The following is a 27500-nucleotide window of genomic DNA, read 5'->3' on the forward strand; positions in this document are numbered from 1 at the left end:
AGTGATAGAGCAAAAGAAGCTAAAGCAATAGAGAAAAGTAGAAGAGAAAATAGGGAGAGGAAGAAGCGATTCAAGTGAGCAACAGAAAGAGAGAGAGAGTGAAACAGGCCGACAGAGACAAGGAAGAAAGGAGAGTTGAGGTTTAGGGACAAAAACAGACAGAGAAGGAGAGACAGAAAAAAAGAGAGAGAGAATAATCACAGCAGCAAAGAAAGAGCAAAAAAGAGACAGATGGGAAAAGATACGAGAAAAGAGAGAACAATCAGCGCAGCAATCAGAGCTAAATCTCTCTCCTGGGTTCCGCCACGTCCCCAGCGGCAGGACACAGGAGCGGTTGCGGACGCGGTCCAACCGCGCGATTGCGGTCTAATCTAAGATGGAGATCAGCAGCCAGCAGCCCAGACAAACAAGCAAACCTGCTCCTATCCTACAGTCGGCCAGCCGGCTATCCAGCCAGCCAGCACGCACAGCACCGGAGCCCAGCAATTTCATCATCTAAGTGTCCCTCCCCACCGACCGACCGACGCAATTTTCCAATTGTTTCCAGCCTAGGAAAAGCTTCATTTGACTCAATTGGATCCTATTTGAATGTGAAGGCCCCTCAGGGTAGGTTCCACTGGACGGGGAGTGAGGAATTAAGACGTAAGTGGTGGAGAGGCGGAGGAGCTGTGGTGGAGGGGTGGGGGAGGAGGTGGTGGAGGGATGGAGGAGTGGAGGAGGTGGTGGAGGGATGGCGGTGGGGGCTGGGGGAGGTGGTGGAGTGGTGGAGTGGTGGAGGTGTAGAGGAGGTGGTGGAGAGATGGTGAAGGAATGGTGGAGGAGGTGGTGGAGGAGTGGAGGGGTGGGGAGGTTAATGGCTGGTGGAGGAATGGAAGGGTGGAGAGGTGGTGTAGGCCTGGAGGGGTTGAGGGGTTTGAAGGCTGGGTGGGTGGGGTGGTGGAGTTAGGGGGAGTGAGTAAGTGGCACAGGTCTTGCTGATGAGGTAGTCCAAGCAGGCACATACCGAGCAGCACCGGCCAACAGCCGCACAATAGGAAAGACTGGGTAAACATCATAACACACGCATGCCTGCATGCAGCCATGTGGGCAGCTGAGGCCCAGACTGGATAGAAACAGTCACACGAGAAGCACATGTNTGTACGCACAGGACACACACACACACACTCTCTTTCTGTCGACTGTCTCTCTGTCTAATTCTGTCTCTTGCTCTTGCTCTCAATTTCTTTCTCTCTCAAACTGAAACACACACACACGCACGCACGCACGCACAAATGCATGCACAAACGCAAAAGAACAAGCTTCAGACCTCACAAAATAACCTGGTAAGGATCATACTGGACCTACCCTCAAGAACTTACCTTGATCCCTTTCACTTTCAAAGACTGGGATGGCTGAGAGTTGAGGATAGAGTGTGTCAAATTGAGACAACCATGGTTCATACGATTGTAAATGGAGATGTCCCCAAATATGAGTAATATTGAGTAACTTTTTCAGGAGAGTGCCGGACATTCATAGTTATTCCACTAAAGGGAGTGCCACTGATTTTGTTCCTCCAAGAGTACAGACTGAATATAGCTCTATAGTCTTAGCAGTTATTGGTGTTATTTATCTATTCAATGGTTTTAATGGAGATTTAGTAGTCACAAAGCCACAACGCCATTTTAACATCTGCTGCCATCCAACATCAAGGATCACAATGGAAATAAGCCCTCAGGCTTTATTGTGTAATCCTGACTCTGTGTTTTCTTTTAGTTAAGTATGTGGTGTGGTTCACTGGAAACTAAATCATGTATTTGCTTTGATTCAAGAACTGAGATTGTAAAAATAAAATCAATCACTCAATCAATCAATACAGATGGAAGCTCACCAGTGGCGTGGTCCATCCATGGCCGGTGCCATTTCTTCTTGGAGCTCCTTCGTTCTTTCTTGCTCTCCTCTTGAGACCCTGTAAAGCAGGACTCTCTATGAATAACTGCAATCTCTATCATGGCTAGTTATGTAACCTTTAGCATCTGCATCTTCCCATTTCCATACTAGAGCATGTTAACACATTACATGGCTCTACCTGGTTCCTTCTCCTCCTTGGAGCTCGAGGCCTTGCGTCCCTCCTTGTACTTCTGCTGCTTGGATCGAATGCGCTCCATTCTGCGGTAAATAAGTAGGTTGAAATGAAATCATGCACAGTATATGGTATGTATGCAGTACATTCCCAAGGAACACCAATACAGTCCACCATCTTGAGCTCCAACTTTCACATCCTTAGTTGCTCCTGCTGTCTCTGCTTGTAGCAAAGCATCTTCAGTGTTTATCTCATCGTGTGTACATATACTGTATATCTCGGGGCTAAAACCTAGTCATGGTGGATTCACATGGCGTATTCACAGTAGCCTAATTATCTTTCACATTCACTTTTTACGGGTAAATTTTAGAGTTGTTTTATCATTCTGAAAACATCCTACTTTACGATCTAAGTCACAAAGCTGAGGACGTCAGTGGACTGCATAGTAGTTTCCAATGTGACTTACGATCTCTTCAGCTGCTGAAGGGACTTCTTTTCTGCCTGCTGGTGGAACCTCATGTTCTTCTTGATGCTGGCTCTGAAAAGCTCAAAACCCCTAAACACATGCACACACACACACACACACACACGCACGCACGCACGCACGCACGCACGCACGCACGCACGCACGCACGCACGCACGCACGCACGCACGCACACACACACACACACACACACACACACACACACACACACAAACACAGAAACTGTCTCAGTCTCTAAGAAGAGAATGAGCCAGTGTACATAGTATACCATTTGTTTATTTTACTGTGTGTAGGCCGGATGAGGGTCACCGAGGGTCACTGAGAAGATTTATGGGGTTCTCGCCTGGAACCACCTTTTCTATTCCCAAATGTTATGCTGTCAAGGTGAACGCATGAATTGCGCATCAACATGAACGCATCAACACAACTGCCATTTGGTGGATGGTTCTCTCTCTGTCAATCTGTAAACGCTATCACTGGCCTCTGACTTGCGCATGAACTCATTCCTCGCATAACCTGCAGGGGGCGTGCTCACCGTGAGGCTTGGAGGGCCGAGGCCTGCAGGTCTGCGGTGACGTGGAGGAAGTTGAAGCTGAGGAAGACTCTCCTCTGCAGCAGCAGGAAGAAGAAGCAGATGCTGTCCCAGATGATGCCCGCCTCCTCCACCGGCAGGGAACACTCCTTATCACTCACCTCCTTAGCTGAGGGCACACACACGCCCCGATACATACACACAATACACACAAACACACACACATGAAGACACAGACACAGGCACACAGGCACACACACACGCACACACACACATGCACACAGACACAGACACAGACACACAAACACACAAACACACACACACATGTGCGCGTGAACACACGCTCACACACGTGCCCGCACACACAAACACATGCACACATGTACAAACGGGCGCACACACACACACGCACGCACGCACGCACGCACGCACGCACGCACGCACGCACGCACGCACGCACGCACACACACACACACACACACACACACACACACACACACACACACACACACACACACACACACACACACACACACAAGCATTAGTATTAGTATGTACACTATGTAAACTGCATTCGTATTTTTAGATGCCAGCAATTATCTTTGCTTCCAAATCATCCAGAGGGTTCATCCAGGGACAGGACAGGACAGGCCAGGACAGGACAGGGGGTTGTGGGATGGATGAGGAGGAGGAGTATCTACAGTAATACCAGAGATTCTACCAGTATTATAGAGATATGCCAAGGTAATAGGTTGCTATGGGCACCTAACGTGACCAGGTTCCGGTCTGCCTAAAGGGGCGTGTCATAATACTCTTAGAATGAAAAGAACAGTCCTTAGGTCTGCCTAAGGGCGCGATCACACAGACCGCGGATTTCTGCCTACAATCTGCGATGCGCGTCCAGCTGATTAATCAGTGACCACACCGAGCGCGGATCCACTGCCCATTCGAATGCGGTGACTAGGCAACGTAACGACTCAACTGGCACTCGCAACGTAGCCTAATCGATGATTGTCATTAGCCTAAATGTTGTGAAAACATACACAAAATGCTTCGTCCATTCATCTATGTAAAATGAATAGAAGACGAGCTCTTTTCTTGCTCTCCTAACGTTGGATAGTGAATCTGATATGAATGTTGATAACGGTCTCCTATCGAACATCTGGAAATCCGCCGCGGGTTTTCCGCCTTGAGTTGAGGCGGACAATCCGCAACCCGCCTTGCACTGATATTAGACAGGTAATCCGTTCATTTTCATTGACAAACAATACAACACATCCGCCTCCTACTGTAAAATCCACGGTCTGTGTGATCTCGCCCTAAAGGGGGATACCCCGCCCAACCCCACCCCCGCGACAGTAGAACCCGGAAACAATGGGCCAATGGAACCTCTCTCTTATCCACTCTCTCTGGTAATACTTACGATCATAGTAGCCTTTCACTGTGCACACCAAGCTGAAGAGCTGAATCACCCAACAGAAGTTCTTCTGCATCTCGACCACGAACACGCAAGCCAGGATCTAGGAGGTGGAGATTACATCCAAATAAATATGCAGACACAGACAGACAATCACCCCTTTAAGTGAAAAAAACCCTCTCGCAATTGCCCAACCCCATTCGAAAGCCAAATCACAGACACATATTTATGACCATACACGGTAGGGGTGGGTATTGGCAAAGGGTTCACGATTCGATGTGCATCACGATACACATGCCACGATGCGATTCTATCACGATGCATTGCGATTCATGTACTACTGTGATGCATTGCGATATTTACTTCAGTAAATGTGTAAAATACAGCTTATTTGTCAGTTGCTGTGTAGCTTTCTTAAGTCAGTTCATTCTATATAAGCATTCTATCATCTGGGAGAGAGCTTACATCACAACAGAAATATTACCTATTCTCTACTGAACAAAATAACCCGTGGCAAATCGAATTTTATTGTTATCAAATAATCAATTGTCATGAATCCATGCAGTATATTGAGAAAATAAGTATCACGATACCTTGTCATGAATCGATGCATTGTATCGTGAGAGTAAGAATCGCGATGCATCGATATGACGATTATTTTGCACACCCCTAACACACGGTAGACTAAAAAGATCATTCAGATGTCAGAGCTAAGCTCATTTGTCATGGCAATCATCATAAGCGCTAAGCAGTAGGTGGAGCAGACTTCAATTTGAAGCTTAAGCCCAATTGCCTCCTCACCACAGCTTAGAATGCATGACAAGTCCACACATGGGAACTTTGTATGGGCCTTGGCGAGCTCACACATTTATCATTATGATTATGCCTACCTTCCCCAGGTCCTATCTTCAATGAATAGCCTGTGGTTGGCTATTTCTGCAGTTTGACTGTGCCATGTCAGTTTGACTGTGTGTTATGTGAGGTATTTTCTGTGTGAGCACCGACACATGTTTAACTGTGCCTCGACCAAAACCTATCCCTAATCCTAACCCGATTTTAAAAAGTGACCAGGGAACACAGGACACAGGGACCACAGGGATGACCCCTTCATACTGTATTCATACTATAGACCTTCCTGATGCTGACTGACCGAGAGCAGGTTCTTGGAGATGATGACGCCCACGTTGTACATGATGAGGCAGTCCCAGAGGGCCAGGCGCGTGCGGGACGGCTTGACCAGCAGCTGGGTGCCGAAGAGCAGGAAGAAGAAGCAGGCCAGCAGGTAGCCCAGGCCGAACACGCTGATGCGCGTAGCCCCCGTCACAAACACCACGGCCAGCACGAACCAGAACATGTAGCGGAACACCAGCACCTTGGCCATGTCCAAGTAGCTCCTAGGGACAGAGAGGTACGGGTTAGATAGATACTGTGGCCTTGATCACAGGGGTGCCATCACTATAGAGCAGCGCCTAGAACACTTCAATCCACCTGTACATTACATATATGTACAATTCATTGAGACAAGGGAAGGGAGGGGTGGGTAAACATGGACCAGGCAGGTAGACAGGTAGCATTATGGAAACATAATAACAACATAGGAAGAGGTGAGGGAAAAACGTCTCATGCCTTCAAATTATGGGGGGGTCACAATATGGAGAGTAAGGTTTTTAAAAAATAAAAAACAGCAACATCAGCACATTTTATTTTAGAGAAATTCAATTTTAGAACAGAATTAACTCGGTTCATCTGAGTTGATTTCCTTAATTAACAGAAATGTAATAAGTATTGTAAATACTGTAAATGTAATAAGTGTTATCTAACAAATGTAACAAATATTATTTTAGTGTAGAAGGTTGTATCCGTTAACCACCTACAGAATAATGTGTTTAGTTTGTTTGTCATAAAAAGGATAACATTCTGAAAATGCTATCAAACCACTTGCTAACCAATTGCATTTAATTAGACCTTATAGCATTTTGGGAAAGAGCTCTCCACCTGCAGTTGATGAAGTTGGGAGCGGGGTTGAAGGGCAGTCCGTCCATGGGGTTGGGGTTGTCCTTGTTGTCCCCTCCGGACACCATCCACTCCTCCGTCTTCTCATTCTCAAACACGTGCCACTGCTGAGACGCGCACATCAGCAGCAGGAAGTCCGCTGTGGAGAAGGGAACAGTCACACAAAGTCAGAGACCACTAGCAGGCCTAGTATGATCTATGATATGCCATGACCCCATATCTGCCATGACCATAGTGCAGTAGTAGTAGTAGTAACTTTATGGTCCCCCATGGAAAAACATTTACTGCACATTTTTCCCCATGGGGGACAATAAAGTTACTACTATTGCTATAGTCATGGCAGAGGCCACAGAGTAAATTTGGAGTTAATTCAACACTTATGCTATGTGTACACCAAGAGCGACCCACGCTACCTGAGTGATGGGTATTATTATTTCCCTATGGAGAGTCAGCGAAGTTAAAGTCAAGCTAATATTATGGTAATGAGCTATGACGCTACTCCACTAGAAACAATTGGAACGTTCATATTGTTGAATGTCCCAGATTGACGAGCCAGAGCCGTTATGTGATTAGCTAAATCAAACATGATTCTTCAGCGACCCCAGCTTCTCAGGTAGCTTAGGTTGTTTCTGTTGTACACGCAGCTTTAGAGAGCCAGATTAAAATTCACAAGATAATTTTATTGGAGACAATTAAGTTACTAATACTCCTATAGTCATAGCAGAGGCCACACAAAGAATTGGCAGAGTTAATTCAACACTCGGAGAGTCAATTTAACATGTATTTTAACAAGCTATTTAACATGTGCATTTGAACCCCAGAGTTTTCTCTAAGGGTTGAATCAACACTGCATTGTTACATACTGTGCATGTGACGAACGAAAACACAGAAGCAAACAGAGAAACACCCTCAAAGGCTCAAAGGCATGTGTGTGCATGTCTGTGTATCTGTTCATCTGTATGATGTAATACGCTGGAGCCAGACTTGCTTGAGTCAGTGTCACTTAAGTTGACTCAGTACAGTCCCGGTGACGGTGTGTGCAACTCACCCATGAGGTTTTTGGAGTTGGGGATGGTGTAGAAGTCAGGCAGGTAGAGCCACTTGATGAGTGCTGAGTTGATGGTGACGGAGGAGGTCCAACGCCAGGGATAGTCTGCAGTAGGCAGAAGATAATAATGACAGGTCAGAGAAAAAAAAGTATTTAGTAGATCCTCGTCTTGTTCTACAGCAAGAGTTTGGACCCAGGCCACATTTTTTTCTGAAAATGACATCATGGGGCATGAGCATGCATTTAATTCAATTTCATGCCTGTTAGGCTGCCAGGATGTTCTACCTGTTGTTTTTGTCATGTTACTTATCAGCTAATCTTCAATAAAAGCATGAAATCATTGTATTTTTGAATAAAATACGAGGTTTAAAAATCATATTTAATTAAAAATATATAATATACATGTCATGTCTTGTGCCAGATGTAAATGATAGCAAGCCAGATTTGGCATCCGGTCCACTAACTGCCTACACTTGCTCTACAGTTTTGTAATTCAGTCTTGTACAGTGGGCCTTCACGCATTGGCCTGTTTCTGTAGCTATGAGAAGAAATGATTGAATCAAACTTGAGTCTTTCATAACACTTTGTCATCAGAATGTTCTGCTGTACATTCCTGCATTAGCATTCCACATTTTCCACTAATGTACATGCTTTAACATGAGGTGTGATATTAATGTGTCGGACATTTATGTCATAGAAGTCCAGAAATAGCGACTCCTATATAATCATTGCATCTCGAATCTCCACGACCACCCTGCCATTTCATCTAGCCATTATGGATGTGACTAAAAGGTCCATCATTTGTGAAATTGCCCGTATCTAAAATAATTGAGCAAGCTCCATGCATACTGCTGCTACTCATCCACATGCATATTTCATACATCTGTTTTATCTCAGTGCACCACAAAGAACTCTAAACGTTTTTCGGACATTTTTTAAACTCCCAATTTCTGAAGACGGGTTGCCAGGAATCCATGCAGAGGTGCCAGGAATTAATAATGTGGCATGTCCTTTGCCTTAACACGGCGTCTTCACATGAATACTAATACACACGGACCCGTTTAATGCATATTTAACCATCCTACAGTTATTCTACCACTTCTCCAATCTGCTTGGTCAGACATAAACATTGAATAAACTCTGGAGATGGTTTGAGTGTCTTCGTGACCTCAACTGTCAAACTAACCCGGCTATTACAAGGCAGACGGCAGTTAAGATAACACAGGGTAATGACACCCTCAGCAAGGCCTCGGCCATATTAGTGTCATATCAACAGGTCACATTTACGACACCTCCGCCAGGCCCACGGTGACAGCTTTAGTGTCGGCCCACTGCAGATGTTTGAAGTACACATACGGCTGAGGACTGCTCAGGACTACTGCGGGTAGGCCAAATTACTACAGGAAATGGGGAATTCCAATAGTAGCCAGGCAAGAATCACCACTGTGGTTATTGATTTTTTTTTGTACAGTAATGAGGCAGGAAAACTTGGTTGGCCACAGAATTTTTTTTGCTTTCTATTCCCAGACCCACTGCTTTTCAAATTCCCTTCCTCGAAGAATCCATCAACCAGAAAATAAACCTACTGTAGGCTTTTGGGAAGTAGCCAGTTTGTTTGAGAGTGAATTGAAGTCAAAGTCTGATTCACTGTAGTGGCACTGTAAAGTCATGGGTCCCCGGCACACACTATAGATCTCTTTTACAGATTGATTTCTTTGGCACAGAACTTTTCTTGCGACCCACAAACTCCACAGTACAATGCTATATTGTGTTGTCCGATCCTTCAGCGCTAGCCAACTCACCTAGGCACCTACGCAGTGTACTATACTGTAGGCCTACACATACTGATATTTTATGGAACACATCTCTCTACCATATAGATACTCTAAGTGTGGAAGGTTGTATAGAGTCTCTGGTAGAAAATTACAATACTGAGCATGTCAATGTCAATGACTAATGTGAATTAGCAGTTAGAAACAGGATGTGTCTTATACATAAATGCCTTAATGTTCCACTGTGTTATATTTTCCTTAAATGTCTGTACTGTAATGAGTTGCTTTCAATCTCATTGTGAATATGTACGGATAGTGTAAACTGTACATGTAAATAGTGGCAATAAAAGGAATTAATTATGCAGACGGTTGGCGAATGACAACACACATCACATGCTGATAGATGGTTCAATTATGGCTCAGTTATGAGTCAACACCACACACTAGCTGCTAGCTGTTTTGTAGCAGATCTTTGCCTTTGAAAATGATACAACTCAGACCTCACTATAGACCAGTCCTCTGATTATTTCAAAGGTCTTCTGAATGCAATTTGTGCATCGTGTTCATCTTACTGAGTCATTAGGCATCGTTCAATCGAAAACAAAACTACTTTTAACTTAATTTAGTCAGATTCAATGGTTTTAAATAACAATACACATAATATGTAAGTACTCTTATTTAGTTCTCCTTTAAAAGATTCATGCATTTGGAACTCTTCCAGAATGCTGCATTATGCGTATAAGAACCTAGAATCTTGACTAGCGTACTCACCGATGCAGAGGGCCGGAGGGATGCCAACGCACAGCACATACTGGTAGATGGTGAAGATGACCAGGAAGAGGCAGTACTTGGGCCAGATCGTAGCGATGGCCGCCCGGCGCCGACGCACCATAATGGCAACCAACCAGCAACCGTGCAAGATCACCAGGAAGTTCATCCTCTGTCCAATCACGTTCACCGTCATCAGGAAGCAGATCTGGAAAGAGGAAGTGAGGTGACGTGTAGGCATTAGACCTTTTTTAAATGTAAGGGAAGGGTTTGGGAAATGCTGTAGGCAGCATTAGCGTGTTTTGTGCCTTATATGATGCAGAAAGTGCATAATGAGCGGAATTCTTTACAATGGTCTGAGAGTGTGTTAATTACGGGTTATTAAAGATTATTTGTCTCTGGCAAACGTGCTTTGGAAAATGAGCCATTTAAAGTAACAAATGCAATTAAGAAAATGTGAGAAACGGAGCGATGGAGACTAAAAACCACAGGGAACTTAAAAATGGGTGTGAGGGTTTGACGAAGGTAGAGAGAGACAGACAACAGAGAAACAGACAGAGAGACATACACAGAATGGAAAGAGAGAGAGAGAAACAAAGAGAGAGAATTCAAGAGTGAGAGTGAGAGAGTGAGAGAGACAGCAGGAGCGAGAATGAGAGCAAGTATAAAAATGACTATTTTATCATTTTAACAGCAGGTAACAGCTAGCCGCCATGTTGAGCACACTTTACCTCCAGGCCAAACTTGTAGAAGCTGTAGCTGAGCAGGTACTTGATGCAGAAGAGCAGGCTCTTGTCCAGGTTGTCCCGCTTGGCGTTGGGGAAGAGGGCGGGGATGTTGGGGGGCGAGCGCTGCAGCTGCTTGTAGTGGTGGGCCTGGTGCCGGTACACCGTGGCCTCAAACACCAGCAGCAGCAACACCAGCAGGTGATTCTGGGAGAATACACAGAATACAAGGCCAAAGACATCATTTATTTAGAATAGTGTGTTTCAGGTATTCGACAGCTCAGTGTGGTTTACACAGACATAATAAAGTATGAAATAACGTGATGCAGAGCATCATTACTAATCTTACCAAAATGGCTATCAAATTTTAGTCTGCCACTTAGACTGTCATTAATGTCATAGCAATGTTGTTCTGATATGGTTACATTTTTTTGTTACGGATTACATAACGGATTTGTTGGCAATTCCATCTATGCTTCGACATAGAAATGTAAAAAGATAACCTAAATAAATAGAGAATATCTTATCTCAACCACTTCCACTTACAGCTATACTTTAAGCAAACACTGTGGCTCACAGGGCAACAATGTTGCATTGTTTTCCTGTTTGCAGCCCAACGTCCCCATTGTTAAGTTCTTAAAATAACATTTACCCTGCAACACTTTTCCCCACTGTTTTTGCTACTGAAAGCTACGAGTATGTTGTTTTGGTAGTGAATGGGGTACTGCTGGCACACAGCATCTGTGAGGGGCAGGCTCACCTTGATGTAGCCCAGCACCGTGGACTCTTTCCTGATGCCAAACCAGTTGGCTGGGTCCACCCCGGAGCTCCTGAACAGGGTGGAGTTGGCCACCTCCTCCGGACTCAGATTTGTCTCGTTGGCAAACGGCTACCCAGACAAACCAAACAATAAGGGGGAGGGGGAGAAAGAGAGATAGAGAGAGAGAGAGAGAGAAAGAAAGACATGGGAAACAAAATGGAAGCGAGTGAGTGCAAAGACGGAGTACTGACTCACATCAACATTGGTCTAGACAGTTGCAGCCAGCTTGAGATTTACAAGCTCAAATCAAACAGGAGAGTGAGATCACTCAGGGCCTGCAGTGGCAGTAAACAGCCCAGCCAGAGAGAGAGAGAGAGAGAGAGAGACAGAGAGAGAGAGACACACACACACAGATGATGGTGGGGATGGGGATGGGGATGGGGATGGGGTCGGGATGGGGTCGGGATGGGCATTGGTGTTTGGGCTTGCAGGCCAGGGCCCAGACAAACCTCCACCCAAGGCCGACATCCTATCCCTAACACCTTGATACCAGTGGATTTGTTAGTTAGTGTGTTGGCATAGCAGAGGCACACTAGAATTAGTAGACATCAGATATCCGCATCCATAGACACCAAATTGGGAAATGTATGGTTACATAGACAACAGATTAGGGCAATATTTTACGGCATATGTCAGACAAACATGGATAAACACTGAAGGATGTCGTGCAATGTGTTTTAGCATAACTCCATAATTCATAACCTTCACCATTCACCCTTCACCCTGCATCCTGGATCCCTCATCACTGTATGCATGCCATTCCTGCCTAAAAAAAAAAATCCTGTGTATGTGTTTTCGAAAATAACTGAGTTTGTAAACTAAGCACATACCCAATGCATGTCATGTTTACGTTGCATGTTCTGCTTATATTGCTCAGTATGTAACGTATAACGCAGCCAAAACTTGTTCATAGTAGCAAACTTGGACAAGCAAAAAAACAACTATGATTGTGACATATTAGACCAGAGAAACCCAGTGATGCACCACCAACAAACAGCTGTGTACTTCAGCTCCAGGAGTGAGCCCCAGCCAGGTGGGCTGGCCTCAGCCACACACAGCATGATGCTCTGGGACGGTAGGGATGGAGGGAAGAAGGGAAGGAGAGGAGGGAGGGGAGGTGTGTTGACATCAGCATCACCGCAAACACAAACTGTTGATCATTAGTGCAGATGGAGGACACGACGCTGGGGAGGAGGAGGAGGAGGAGGAGGAGGTGTGTGGGGGGACTGTACAGTCAGCAGAAAGGCTGGCAGCATGATGTATACCTTTGTGTGTGTGTGTGTGTGTGTGTGTGTGTGTGTGTGTGTGTGTGTGTGTGTGTGTGTGTGTGTGTGTGTGTGTGTGTGAAAGGTAGAGAGAGAGAGAGAGAGAGAGAGAGAGATAGAGAGAGAGAGAATGAGAATGAGAATGAGAATGTGTGAGAGTGTATGAGTAAGGGAGTGTATTCCCATTCAAAATGTGTGCGTGCGTGTGTGTGTGTGTGTGTGTGTGTGTGTGTGTGTGTGTGTGTGTGTGTGTGTGCGCGCATGTGTGTGTGTGTGTGTGTGTGCGCGCATGTGTGTGTGCGTATGTGTGTGTGCGCATGTGTGTGACTGTGAGTCCGTGCATGAGTGTGTTTGCACTCACACGTGCACATGTGTGTGCCTCCCACCTTGGTACAGCTGCTGGAGTACTCGATGGGGTTGACGATGCTGAGCTGGTAGAGCATCTTGCAGACAATGATGACACACACCCAGACGGTGGACAGGCAGGAGGCCATGGCTCTGAAGCGCACATACGGCATGGCGAAGGACCACAGCACCACCAGCACCAAGTTCATCACCGACGGCTGAAATAAGAAAGAATAAATAAAACTCGTCTTACTACTAGGGGTGGGTATTGGCAACAATCTCACTATATGATACACATCACGATACAGGGGTCATGATACGATACATGGTCTTCAAGGCGATATATACATGTATCCCGATATTTTAGGCTATTCTTTTACTTTTTATTCTTTCTTTTACATTTTGTAAGAGAACAGACATATATATAATCAAATGTTACTTTTTTGTTTTTCTGTAGAGCAACAGTGACACTGTAGCTTATGTAAAACACAGCCTTCACAAAGCCGTTGGCCTACTGCATAGCAAGGAGCTATCAGAAACTGTCAGATGCAGTTTCAGCAACTTGATGAATTAATTGTTTGTTGCACATGAAATATCGACATTGACACCTCTGTATTGACATGTGTATCGCCAAGAGGCCCGTGATACCGTATCCCGATACCGATGTTTTGAACACACCCCTATGTCTTACCATACCTTCGTACTAACTACTTACGATCTTTGGAAAGGAGTCTGAAATGTGCGTCTGATTCTATCAAATTGCTATGATCTGGTTCTGATATGCCATCAGCTTGTATGTGGGTTACTGACGTTTCAGCTGTAGCACAGGTCAGGGCGGCGCAACGACAGCCAGTGGCACTATAGAGTTCTTCAGTAACGCGGAAGCATGTAGTAGATTGTAGTCTTTCATGTTAGCATTTAAGGACTTCCTGGTTCGTAGCGGCTTCCGGGCTCCATTGGGAATGAATAGGGGCCAGTTTCAAATAAGCTCCGAGTGCAAGCACGCGCTTAGCGAACCCCCGCAAACTGTCGAGGGTGTTAAAAATAGGCTGTAGGTATGACATGGTTGATCATTTTGTGTCAAACTTCGACATAAATACGATGTTGCGTCCATATGCTAAACCCGGAAACTTTTGGCGACTACAGAAGCGGCGCCTGTATCTAACGTCATGTACGTGCGGAGGGTTGTACCCATGGCAACCAAAGGAAAGCATGTAGTTCGGAAGTTTTAATGATCAGAAAGGGGTTAGCAATATTGAATTATAATCGTCATGATTTAACATGTGAATACACCAACATGATGATACGATCCGTTCCACTAATGAGAAAGGGATGCGGGGACACGCTAATGTTCGTTGTTGCCGTGCAACTTATATTTTTGCCAAACCTGAATCTCTATGGCGTTTTGCAATGTAAAAAATCGCCATGGAACCGGAAGTCCAAACGCCGCATACAAGTTGACGTCAACGCTGAAGAGCTCAATCGTAAAGAATTTTTTTGCTTGGTTGTTTTTTTGGGATTCTCTAAGAAACATATTAATTGCAGTTTATCAACCACAAATTACCACTAACTCATTTATGGGCATTAAATGCCGTTGCGCCACCTGACGTCTGAGCCCAAAAAAACGTCTTGTACGAACGTGTCATCATTTATCCCCATCTATTGCCCCTTCCCCGTTTGCGGATTGGTCGGTTGTCTGGGAATAAGAATAAGCTCCACCCAGAAGACCGGGCCCAGACATAAATGTGAATTGACTGGAACTTTACGGATGGCTGAAAAGAAATAATAAATAAGGTCTACACACGTTTTGGTCCAGGACCTGCACTGTGTGATGTGATGTGCCGTGCGCACACTCCCTCTTCATTACAGACAACCACCAGAGCACAGCGCCAATTACTGACACATTAACACCTCGTTACACTGCAGATGCATACGTACCGTATCCGCCAGCAGACAGTTTTTAGTATAGAGGAGTAAACCAGAGCAGAGGTGGCGGGGAAATAAAAGAACAGTAGTTTCTTCCAGTAATAGTAGTTTAGTAATTTCTGTGTAGAACTCTTTGCAGCAAAGTGGAGGTCAAATCAGGTGAAACAATCTGGTACAACAATCCAATACTTGAACACACAGACACAAACGCGCACACACACACACACACACACACACACACACACACACACACACACACACACACACACACACACACACACACACACACACACACACACACACACACACACACACACACACACACACACACACTGTGCTGTATTGACTGACCTCCCCCAGGGCCACCCATACGATGCAGAAGGCGACCATCTTGAGGATGTAGAGCTCCAGCACCCTCCAGATGAAGGCCTGGATGTGGGTCAGGGTGTCGTAGAACTTCCTGAAGAGCACCACCAGCCGGTCCATCACCAGCCCCCACTTACTGGGCATCATCTCTGGAGAGGGGGACAGCGGAGAGAGATGGCAAACCTGTTACTGTCTTGCATCATGTGGGCTTAGTGCTAAAGAAATGACATATGCTCAATATACAGGTAGTTATTATTACAGTATGCTATATAAGCTATAACTCTTCATTATGAGTTTAGCTATATGTGATTTGATGGATGTGAAACATATGGCAATATTGTCAGGTCTGGAATAATTGGAGATGCTTGAGCAATGGATTGTATGAGATCAAAATGAAGTTGAAATATATACTGTATACAGTACATAGAAAACTATTTTGGGGGCAGGGTTTGGGCCTTTGTTAGAAAAGGCAGTGAAGAGGAGACAGGAAGTGTGGGAGGGAGGTGGGGAAAGGTCCGTAAATGACCCAGGCCGGATTCAAACCTGGGTCTCCATAGTTACACAGCCCGTATAAGGTCAGGTTCATTAGAGTGCTTCGCCACTGTAAAACCCAAGCCCCTCACCATCATCCTCTGACTCCTCCTCAGCCCCGAGATCAGTCATGAGTTCCTCGTCTTCGATGCCAACGCCACGCGGGCACCTGGGCACCTCTGCCCCCAGGCCTGTGATCAGCTCCTCATCATCAATGCCAACACCGTCCGTACATCTCAGCACCTCGGGCTTGGGTGAGTTCTTCTTCCTGTGGACAGACGGATAAAGGCAGGTAATTAAACAGACAGACTAACAACAAGCACACACACTGCAGCCAATTCAAAGGATGACAGAGGCGGCAGACATATTAGGTCCCATTTACATGTATTATACCTACTTGCATTCCGCACAGGCTTCAATGCAGAAATCAGGGGTGTACTATGAGCAGAACACACACACTAACTGTACACATGCTATTTACACATGTCCACTCACACTATTCATATCTCATAAAGTCTGCCAAGCACACAGACAGACAGAAAGATAGACAGGCAGTAGACCATCAGACAGACTGGCGAGTGCACGGACGGCGAGACAGAAAGGTAAGCCGACAGACAGGGAGTCTTCTTAAGTCCCTTCCTTCATCTCAAAGTGTGTCATGCGATGGAGTCTGACTTTCATCTTTTATCATGTTCTAACCCTTGACCTTCTACTCCACTGCCAATCCTGAAGGATACAGAGTGGGTGTATCAAAGACGGGCACATGAAAACTGGCCGACGTTCATCTCATAACTTTACAAGCCCAGTGCTGACGGGCAGCTAACTCTCTCTCTCCTTGTGGAGTGGATATTCTCCTTCAGGATAGAGGACACATCAAAAGAGCAGAGAACAAGGGGAGAATAAAGCACATCAAAGGAGGAACAACCAAGTCCCAGTGTTAACACTCCGCTCTAACTGACTCAAGGAAAGCCCTTCCATACACCAGTTTTTGTAAAGAAGATTTTTTTCCCCATCAAAATGAACTATGTTCAGGAGTGGCAATACAAGGGAAAAAGTAGTAGCTGAAACACAAACGCTCCACTCTTGGTATGTAGAAGGACATTCGTTTCCACTGCGCGTGACTAAGACATAGCCACGTGATGTCTGTGATGGGGCCAAGTCCATGGTTACCATGTAGTTACCATGTCAGGGTTGATGGACACCATAATTGCAGACACTCAGAGTAAAAGTGCTGTTTTCTGGTTACTCCCATTACTGTCTGAGAGACACGAAACCAACACTGACTACTGTATATCAACAATGTGCTAAAACCATCACCATGGTCTTGCTAATAAAATTACAAAACGATTGTACTTCCTCTGTAGTCCTGAACAATAGTTTGGAGAGCTTGTAAAACTGTTATATAAACCTCCACCTTCTGGAGTGACTCAGACACATGAGTGGCATTTTGAGGGCAGCTGTGGCCTAATGGTTTGGGAGTTGGTCTTGGCTCTTAGTCGAAAGTTTGATTTCCATACAAAAACGAGTGTGAGTGGGGGGAATGAATAACCTGAAATCCTCATCTGTGCCCTTGTCAGCCCTTGACTGAGGAATCTAAGCCCCGCATTGCTTCAGGGGGACTCCACTGACTCTGTAGCTAATTCATTGTAAGTCAATGAATAAGAGTGTCAGATAAATGCCATGTAATTCACAAGAGATGTTTTTGTGGGTGAAGCTGGCTTGTGTAATAAAAGTACCTTCTTTTTCTTTGAAAGTAGTATGGTTAGCATTTATATAATTTAGTTTATCCTTTGAATAGTATACTTCAAAATCAATATAATATACTACAGTTATATACTTTGAAAGATGACTAAAGTTGTATTTGATGAGTTCTATGTCTAGAACTTGGACGTAACTTGTGGGACAGGCTATATGCCCCTTAATACAACACTTGCCTATGGATGGGGGTGATATGTCCCAGGTCCAAGTACAGTTCGCTGCTACATGAATCCAATTGGACCTGTGAGTTAGACGTCTCTAGGGACGTCCATCAAACAAGCTGATTACACACATCCAAGTAACTCGCCTCCTCCATATTAATTAGGCTACATAGGCCTACGCTACGTAAACCGTAAAGGTTTGAGGAATTCCGCAAGCTACCGGAAGATAAATAATTTAGGCCTATTTATTGCTTCTAAACTTTATTAGCAGTTCAACGATCTGCATGCAAGAGTGGTTTTCGTTATTTTTCATGTTCATATTCAAATTGTGTGGTAATAGGCCTATACCTTTGTTTTTATTTGAACTTTGCCAGCGGCGTTTTTTCACATTCCGTTAATTTCACATTCGAATTGTTTAATATAGCCTACTTTGAGGTTTCACGCTGCACAATGCATTAAAAGCTGAATATTGACATGGTGTTTATGCAATAAAACTAGGATACTCGACATGACTGTTGTGATATGTGATGAATGGCATTAATAGTACCTACACGGAGTAGGCTATATACTCGAAAGTTGGCCGCGTTGTAATACTGTATCAGAGACTGTATTCTGTAAACTAGGACCTGTGAGTTGGACGTCCATATAGGACGTCCAACTTGCTACAGCCCGCAGCCGACTGCTACTCCCCAGGTCAGTGATCTATGATTTAAACATCTAAGCTCTAGGAGGACTGTCTTTATATTTAATTCATTGTAAGTTATTTTAAACAAGCACGTTAGATGACTGCTTTGTAATTCATGGCGTGTTTTTTGTGGGTGTGGTTGTCAGCTTGCCTGTATATGGGGTGTGATATGGGCCAGGTGAAAGTTTTCAAGTGTTATAAAGTTCAATAAGCACCACAAAATGCACTGTGCGGTGCTCATGCTGGCTTGCCTGTGTATGGGTGTGACGTGGGCCAGGTCGGTGATCTTCATGAAGGGCCGGTGGAAGTAGTGCAGCTGCAGGATGCAGGCCAGCAGGAAGAAGCCCGGGATCAGGATGCTGGAGAAGAGCTCCGACAGGGCGAAGGTCTCCAGCCCGATGTCCCCCAGCCTTAACGAGCCAAACCAGGACAAACACATTTATTACCACCTTACGTCACACAAAAACATCCTCATTTCTTTCCTTTTTTTCGACTTTATTTAATGGACAGTGTGAGAGGTGGACAGGAAGCGAATTGGGAGAGAGACGGGGAGGGGTCAGCAAAGGACCCCAGCCGGGAATCGAACCCGGGTCAGACACATGGCAGGCGAATGCCCTACCGGTTGGCCACGGCAGGACCCAAATATCTTCATTTCACCCAATGTCTGCCAGCCTACGCGGCAAAAGGAGGCAAGCATATTACATTACCATCGTGTCTCACACACATCCTTGTTTCACCCAATGCCCACTACCCTGCGTCAAATCGAGGAAACTCATTTATCACCACCTTGTTTCACACAAACAACCTCAATTTCACCCAGCAGAGGAACCATTGTCATTTCCTGAGAAATTGTTCCAGCTGATTTGTCTCAATGTGGTAAACTAATATGAAGATATACAGTAATTATGTGTTGTGGTGGGGGTGTCTTGACAAAATGAAACTGAGGAGAAATAACATTTTCCTATCCAGTAAACAGGATGTGAATTATATCCTTCCCTTCCCCTTTTCATCACATTTTAGGGTTTGGGTGGGCGTGGGCATGCTCAGACTTACTGAACCTCCGTGAAGCCTGTGAAGTTTTTCCAGTAGTCTGGGAAGTCCTCGAACTGGAAGGTGTAGATGGTGATAAGCACCAGCATGGTGTATGCCACCACTAGCCACCAGAAGACCTTCAGCAGTCTTCTCCACAGAGAGTAGTACACCTATGAACAGAGTATGTCATAATACATACGTACAAACGTCAGAGATAGTTAAGAAAACAATACAGTTGGAACAAAAAAAGTCACAGTTTCAAACACAAGCAAAATAATAAAACATCATGTCAATCTTAAGTTCTTCGCCTTGGACCTTTCTTACTACAGGTATACAACAACAACTTATATACAAATTAATAAATAAATACAGATAGTCAGTCCATTTGGTTGCCTCCAAATGACTCCTGACCCGCCAGGTTTTAGTTGGTGGGGTGAATAATTAACCAGTGCTCTCCCCCACCCTTCTCCATGACTGAGGTACCCTGAGCATGGCACCGTCCCGCAGCACTGCTCCCTTGGGGCGCCATAGAGGGCTGCTCCCTTGCACGGGTGAGGCATGAATGCAATTTTGTTGTGTGCAGTGTGCAGTGTTCACTTGTGTGTTGTGGAGTGCTGTGTCACAATGACAATGGTAGTTGGAGTTGGGAGTTGGAGTTGGATACTAGCTATGAGGCACTCACCTGATACAAACAGACACAGAGCAGGAAGAGCAGCATGTAGACGATCTTGTAGCCCACCAGCTTGCCTGCGAAGCTGACCATGATGAACATGCCCGCACACACGTAGATCCAGTACTTAGCGTAAAAACTCATCACCACGGCTCCAAGCACCTTCAGGATGGACTCATTTCGACCAACTGTTTCTGGCACCACAATTGGGAATAAACCATAGGCAGGGAGGGGGCAGGAGAGGACCAAAAGGGTAAGTATCAAGCAAAGGTTAAGGTTTTCTGACTTCTGGGTTCATTAAGACTTTGGGCCCATAGGCCGAGTATTTGTATTGGACTCCAGATTTGCTTACCACCAGTTGTCACCTCTGTCAGAGGGGCAGCGATGCTTTTCTTCTTGCGGAAGTTGTCCTTAACGGATTGCCTCAGCAGCAGCCAGAAGGTCAGGGTGTACAGCAACTGTGGTGGGGTGACACAGCCCAAATACATTATGTAATACACCCACAGCAAATATTGAATGATAGGAAACTGCCATTTAAAAGTCCTTATTCTAACACCCTACTCTAAGTGACCATCCATTTTGTGTTTAGCTACTCATCGCCTATGATGGTGTTAAGCACTTGTGGCACTTTATATTACCTTATACTGATATAGGATTCTTATACTATAGTATATGGCATTACACAGTGTTGTTGATGCTCCAAATCATATTTTTTTTCTCTTTGTCAATAATAATACATTCTTCAACCTTGAATGTATTCTTTTTTGTGTTAAGGAACTTCATCTCCCATGATGCATGGTTGTATTGGTTCTCACCATGGCTCCCAGGCGCAGGCAGGGGTAGGGCGACCTGTCCAGGCCCAGCTGGCGCAGGCTCATGGTGCCCACGTTCTGGGGCAGCTCGGGCTCTAGCTCCATGGCCCAGACGTACTGCAGGCCGCACAGGGCCAGGCCGTACAGCAGGATGAAGGGCGAGCAGAGCATGGCGAAGTGGCGGCGCGCCCGCATCATCCAGATCAGGCACGCCCACAGCAGCAGCACGAACGTCAGCCAGCTGTGGTAGGTGATACTCCACACCTGAAAAATGCGGAATAGCAGTAGATATAAATAAACACATTGACATAATAGGGTCATGAAGGCATTAGTGCCCTAAGGTCGAAGAGACCAAAACATTTCCCTTTGAAAGTGTTTTTGATTTTCAAGTACACTGAATGACAATTGAGTATGACATGTGTTACATTTATACTTTTCAATAATTGACTGATTGATTGATTGATTGATTGATTGATTGATTGATTGATTGATTGATTGATTGATTGATAGTGAGTTGATTGCAGTCGTACCATCATGGCGATGAGAGCCCCGATGTAGCTCTGCTCCATGACCATCCGGGCCACCAGGGCCAGGGGGCTGTCTCCAGGCTGAACAGGCGGGGAATTATCTAGGCCTGCAAAGAAGAAACCAGAACCATTTAGTTCCTGCTCAAATCACTTTAGCCAACTGACTCTGTAGTCTGATCTGTATCTGATAGTATTTGTCATATGGTGTACAGCATGTAGTGTATGCAGTATGCATAAGTGGTACTGATGAGTGAGATAATTAAATCGACTTCAATCAAATCATCTCAAACAGTATGTTCTCAACGCTTATGGGTTTAGTGAGAATGAAAAGGCATTCTCTTCTATTCTACATGGATAACACCTGTTCCAATGCGGCATTTGTCGCGCAGAGCTTTGGGAACAAAATAGGGTAGTGATAGTGCAAGTTTGGCAGTCCAACCTAGATCTTGCTGACTGGAGCAGTTGGTCATAGGAGTGTTGGCTTCCTCTGCTTCAGTCGTGGGTGACTCACCAATGGAAAGCAGCATTTGCTAAATCACATAACAGAAAAGACAAAACAACAACATTAGTCAGTCCACACGGAAACTCTGACAGGCGTGGTGATAGTAGTCATGGCACAACACATACACAATAATACTGGAACTGTGAAACACAGTGGACAATGTAATGTATCTATTCAATATGGCTATTTACACTTGTGTTATATGTATTTTTTTGTATCATAGACCCCTATCATAGTACATCAAGCAATTTCATTGGCAAAGTTTGCAGGGGCAGCACCTGTCCCTACCTGGGACAGCATGGGCATACACAAACCCACAAAACATCAATTCCCCCACTCTCTTTCTCCCTCTACTGTATCTCTCAATTCATTGAGCTTTATAAATACAGAAATTAAAGTACTAACGTCAGTTCTGGCCAGGCCATGGTAGTCAAGAAGCTTGCCGCCCTCCCCTTCATCTAATTCCTAATTGATCCAGGTGCATTCCCTCAGCTGATAATCTTTCTTCCCTAGCGATTGGCCACACGGCTTCGGCACGCCTTTTAAATTCTATCCACTTCCTCTCAACTGTATGCTGCTCGGTTTTTGCTACCCACCACCTCCCCTGCTCCACCTTGTCGTGTATGATGTGACATATTCTCTTGTCACGTCGCTTGGCTCTGTTCATGGGAGGTTATCTCTCGCCCTGTCCTGCTGGGGTGAGAATTCCCTAAACTGCTGCTGCCCCCTGACTAAATGCTTTTCCATACTGCTCATGGAAATAGGGGGGTTCCTCCGAACAGAGCTATACCGCCAAATGTAATTCATAATTTCAATAAAAGAAATTGCATTTATATTCTTCTCTTGTGTTTCTTGACTGAAATGGTTCTGACAGAAGTAAGTAAATCATTGGCAAAGCATAGGGTATAATGAACTAACATTTATTTGTTTATACAATTTAGAACATAGTCTTTCTCTCTCAGTCTCTCAGTCTCTCAGTCTCTCAGTCTCTCTCTCTCTCTCTCTCTCTCTCTCTCTCTCCCACACCTTAGTGTCATCCTCGTTGGCTGGTGTCTCCTGCCCCCAGGGCTGTAGCTCTACCTCCTCTCCTCCTCCTCCTCCGCCCGGTAGGGCCGCCTCATTGGCAGTCACGCCGCCTTCTTCATGCTTCAGGGAAGTGACAAAACACCAGAGTCATGAGTTCAGACACGCACCTCAGCTGAAGGCAGCACACTTCATACAGAGATAAGGAGATGAAGACGAAGAAAAAGGGAGGAGGAGGACGTAGAAAGAGAAGAGAAAAGAGGGCAGATAGAGAGATAAAGAAAGAGTGAGGAGGGAAACCTAAAAAGAGGAGAGATAAAGGGGGTGGCGAGAGAAATGAAGAGAGGGAGAGAGAGGGAGAGATACAGAAACAGATACCGTCTTAGGCTATGTGAGCCCAAATTTGGGCCTGAGTAAAGAGAAAGCTATTCATTAAAGAAAAGCACATTTGTCAAAGTGTCAGCAAATTCCTCAGAGGCTCCATGACCTCCAAGTTCTATAAGCTAGTATAAAGACATTAGCGGTGTGTCATTTATTCCCTTAGAAGGAATTGGCTTTTTTGTGTGGAAAAAAAGTGTCAAATGATCGCTTTGAAGCACCTTGACAGGGCTGCTGTGACTGCTGATCTTCAGCACGATCGCCACGGTGATGTAGAGTAGCAGGAGGATCCCCGGGTTGACGTAGACTGGCCAATCATGCGCCGTGTTGAGGATGAGGTCAGATGTGGAGGGAGAGGAGCAGTTGCCAGTTGCCTTAATGATATCCTTCAGGCCAAAGAGTCTGCATGAGGTAGGAGAGAGAGAGAGGGAGAGAGGGAGGGAGAGAGAGAGAGAGAGAGAGAGAAAGGGGAAAGGAGGGAGGAAACGGTGGGAGAGAGGCCAACATGAGGTCAAGTTGATCTACAGCTTCTTATCTGCTGTAGTGCGGTTGTTTCACCCTTGCCTGACACCTATCTGTCTTGTTCGGGGCATACCATACCAAGCCGGAAGGGGCTATTATGCGAGACCAGAGTCATGTCTGCAACTTCACTCAGACAGGCAGCGAGCCAAAGCAAGGATGAAAAGAAGTAAGTGCTAGGGGAAGAGAGAAAGAAAGGAGGAATGAGGGGGAGAGGAATACAAATAAAGGAGAAGAGTGCAAAAGACAGGAAGAGGTGCAAGGAGCGCTTCTGACATCCAGCATTCCATGTCACACTGTCCTCCTCCCTGCCCTCTGTTCTCAGTGCCAGCGTGATACTGCCCTCCCTGACTGTGCCTTCTACTCCCAATGCCAAGATGACACTGTCCTCCCTAACCGCTACTGCCAGTCCCAGGCTGTGCTCTGTGCCAGCTCCCTCCTGGCGCCACAGTGCCAGTACAACTCATGGCTCCTACCAGGGAAGCCGACATGGGTGGGGGCAAAGAGGTCAGTTGTCCCGGGCCCAGGGAGAGAGGGGTCCCAGAATTTAATCCTCATTACATTCTATTGATTGGGTTTGGGGCCCTTTCAGATGTCTTCACCTCAGGCCCAGTCAAAGCTGTAAGCGGCCCTCCTCCCACCTCCACCTCCTCTCCACTACACTCTACACTCTAAGATCTTCGGCAGCGGAGGAAAAGAATGGCCCCTCAAAGATGTTCCGAAAATCCATCTCAGAACGTTCTCCACCAGCAATATTCCTCACGTATGTAGCTGGTCTTTCACACAACCTTTGCTTTCCTGCCTGGAGACGAGACGAGGGCTGTCTATCTATCTTGCAGCCACGGTTGCGTAATTACTTCGACAGCCTTATCGTATGTCTTCATCCCTCGCTCATTCCCAACTCCTAATCCCTCTCACACGTACAGCAAGCGCCGGCCAAGCGGAGAGAGATTGCAGATACAGAGGAAACGTGGAGGAATGAGCGAGAATGCACAGGAGGAGGCCTACGTGCTACCGCAATCACGCCAGCACTGAGAGAAGCTTAAAACACCTGAGTGCATAGCACCGATGAATTCACATGTCCAATCTGGAATCCAATATAAACAATATAGCCGGACATTATTATGCGCTTGAGTTTTACCACGTATAATTCACTCTCTCACACACACGTGCAGCATTCTTAAAGCCAATGCAAACATTTCACAGGAAGAATATGGAGTCAAGAGAGAGACATGACATTTACTGCCTGGATAATTTAAAGTGGAGAGCGAGTATTAAACCTACTTTTATTAAGAATACTTTCAAAACAGCATGAGTCCTCAAAGCCATTAAAACACACCATGCAGCTTTTCAGAATGAAGCAAATTTAGAAATGTAAGGCTTTTAATATTGTAGAGTGGTGATGACAGGCCCTCACATGCTGGGCCAGACCAGGTATATTGGGTGTCTGGGTTCCATCATGATCATTGTATCAAATCTCCTGACAAGTTTCACAGGGAATGGAAATGGGCCTTACTGTTCTGACATCATGCTTTTTTTCTGTAACATGTTCATCATCTTGCCATTTCATGTACTACAACATATCAGACCTATCTGCATAAGTTAACATCCCCAACCATTTGCCATCATGCATGCAAAACCTGACATTCATGTGACAACCCATCGAACAGCCCAAGAGAATGATGAAGTGGAGGACACCACAGGTGCTTGGACACTAATAAACTGATAACAAAAGCACAGCTTAAACAAGCCGCTTTGGAGAACATGGAATCCTATATTCAGTTTCAGAAGCTCAAGGTTGATTCAGGGAGAGCTGTCAGTTGCAGAGCTGAAAGATTTAGACTGAAGGGCTGAGACATTTCCCAGATGTTCCACTTCAAAGCGAGGGAAATAGAACTCAAAGACATACTATAGGGGATGGAAGCGGTGATATGTTTGGATTTCTAAATGGGTGCATGGGTTTTGTGGCTGTATCTAGACTGTAAAAGCAATTTTAAAAACACATGCACACAGTCTCGGTATGTCAAACTAACGGCACAACTGCAGTCAACTTGACAAACTGCACAAGAGAGCATGACGTGCTTTGTATTCATGGAGCTCCCTTTCCTGAATTGTTTGAAGTGGCTATTCTAGACATTTCCGACAGGTTGCCATCAAATACTGCTGACGACACCAGAGATAAAGGAAACATATTAAGTGGAAAACAGATTGAAAATGATGTTAGAGGAAGACAAAGTCATTTTTAAAAACTGCTACATGTATTTACATTGCTGCAGTATATCTTTCTGGTCAATAAAATAGCTTATCACAAAGCTCTGCAACATTTACAGCACAACACTTTGATTCTGTCCATGCTTTGCCTCTTGCCTCCTTCACAGTACAGAACATTTCAAATGTATTCGTCAAACTTGGAACGTGGAAGTGTTCGCAGTGCCACTGAATGTGAAGACTACACAGTACAAAAATGCAGTGTCATTAAACACTTAGGGAGTACTCTGGGTCCAAATGCAATGTAAAGGATGTTAAATCGACTCTCTACGTGTTGAATTAACACTGCATGTTTTTACTATGTACCAATGCAGTATTGTTGTATTTTTAAAATATATTTTTTGGTCTTTTAGACTTTATTATGGACAGTACGAGAGGTAGACAGGAAGCATATGGGGAGAGAGACGGGAAGGGGTCGGCAAAGGACCGGGGCTGGGAATCAAACCCGTGTCAGCCGCATGGCAGGCAAGTGCACTACCGGAAGGCTACGGCAGGGCCCACAGTATTGATGTCTTACCTTGCCCATAGGCTGTCTGGGGGGAAGATTCCCTGTGCGAAGGGGCTCTGGTAGAGATAGAGGCACACCAGGTGACCGGCAGTGAAGAAGCCCACCATCACGCACAGCGCGTTGAAGCCCAGGTGGCTGATGGGAAAATGGCAGGCCCACCACGTGCACACGCCAATGAACAACAAGAAGTAGACCGCAGAGAACGCTGATGGTAGTGTAATACCTGCAGGAGGTGTGGAAAGAGAGAGAGAGAGAGAGAGAGAGAGAGAGAGAGAGAGAGAGAGAGAGAGAGAGAGAGAGAGAGAGAGAGAGAGAGAATATTGTGGTATACACAAATATAGACAGGCATGCACACCACACCCACACATTTTTTATGTACTTAATTTGATTCCACATTACAAGTTAAAACTCATTACGGACCAAATCATTTGAATGTTCCAACCAATGTTGTGGCCAATAAGCAAGAACACACCCTCACAGAAACACAAACAAACAGCCCCCCCAACCGACTTGTTATGATAAAATGCAGAATGGTGGTGAAGACACAACCACACTATGTCAGGCATGCGCTGAAAGTAACACTCT

General features: G+C 45.3%; 1 protein-coding gene across 1 annotated transcript in view; it reads right to left on the reverse strand.

Moving 5' to 3' along the window:
* piezo1 (piezo type mechanosensitive ion channel component 1 (Er blood group)) overlaps window positions 1-27500 on the reverse strand; it is a 128807-nt gene that overhangs the window by 26203 nt on the left and 75104 nt on the right. Inside the window, exons 8-31 of the mRNA XM_063188700.1 lie at window positions 26925-27138; window positions 23842-24022; window positions 23246-23365; window positions 22157-22247; window positions 21721-21824; window positions 21194-21454; window positions 20731-20836; window positions 20391-20572; window positions 19730-19878; window positions 18928-19086; window positions 16165-16340; window positions 15527-15690; window positions 13291-13467; window positions 11580-11708; window positions 10826-11026; window positions 10098-10302; window positions 7555-7659; window positions 6489-6645; window positions 5644-5887; window positions 4500-4596; window positions 3080-3245; window positions 2526-2615; window positions 2066-2145; window positions 1868-1945 (exon numbers count right to left, since the gene is read on the reverse strand). Coding sequence (XP_063044770.1) covers window positions 1868-1945; window positions 2066-2145; window positions 2526-2615; window positions 3080-3245; window positions 4500-4596; window positions 5644-5887; window positions 6489-6645; window positions 7555-7659; window positions 10098-10302; window positions 10826-11026; window positions 11580-11708; window positions 13291-13467; window positions 15527-15690; window positions 16165-16340; window positions 18928-19086; window positions 19730-19878; window positions 20391-20572; window positions 20731-20836; window positions 21194-21454; window positions 21721-21824; window positions 22157-22247; window positions 23246-23365; window positions 23842-24022; window positions 26925-27138 — 3636 coding nt within the window. The remainder of the gene's footprint in view (window positions 1-1867; window positions 1946-2065; window positions 2146-2525; window positions 2616-3079; window positions 3246-4499; window positions 4597-5643; window positions 5888-6488; window positions 6646-7554; window positions 7660-10097; window positions 10303-10825; window positions 11027-11579; window positions 11709-13290; window positions 13468-15526; window positions 15691-16164; window positions 16341-18927; window positions 19087-19729; window positions 19879-20390; window positions 20573-20730; window positions 20837-21193; window positions 21455-21720; window positions 21825-22156; window positions 22248-23245; window positions 23366-23841; window positions 24023-26924; window positions 27139-27500) is intronic.

This window comes from Engraulis encrasicolus, chromosome 22 (genome assembly GCF_034702125.1).
Source record: "Engraulis encrasicolus isolate BLACKSEA-1 chromosome 22, IST_EnEncr_1.0, whole genome shotgun sequence".
Taxonomy (NCBI): domain Eukaryota; kingdom Metazoa; phylum Chordata; class Actinopteri; order Clupeiformes; family Engraulidae; genus Engraulis; species Engraulis encrasicolus.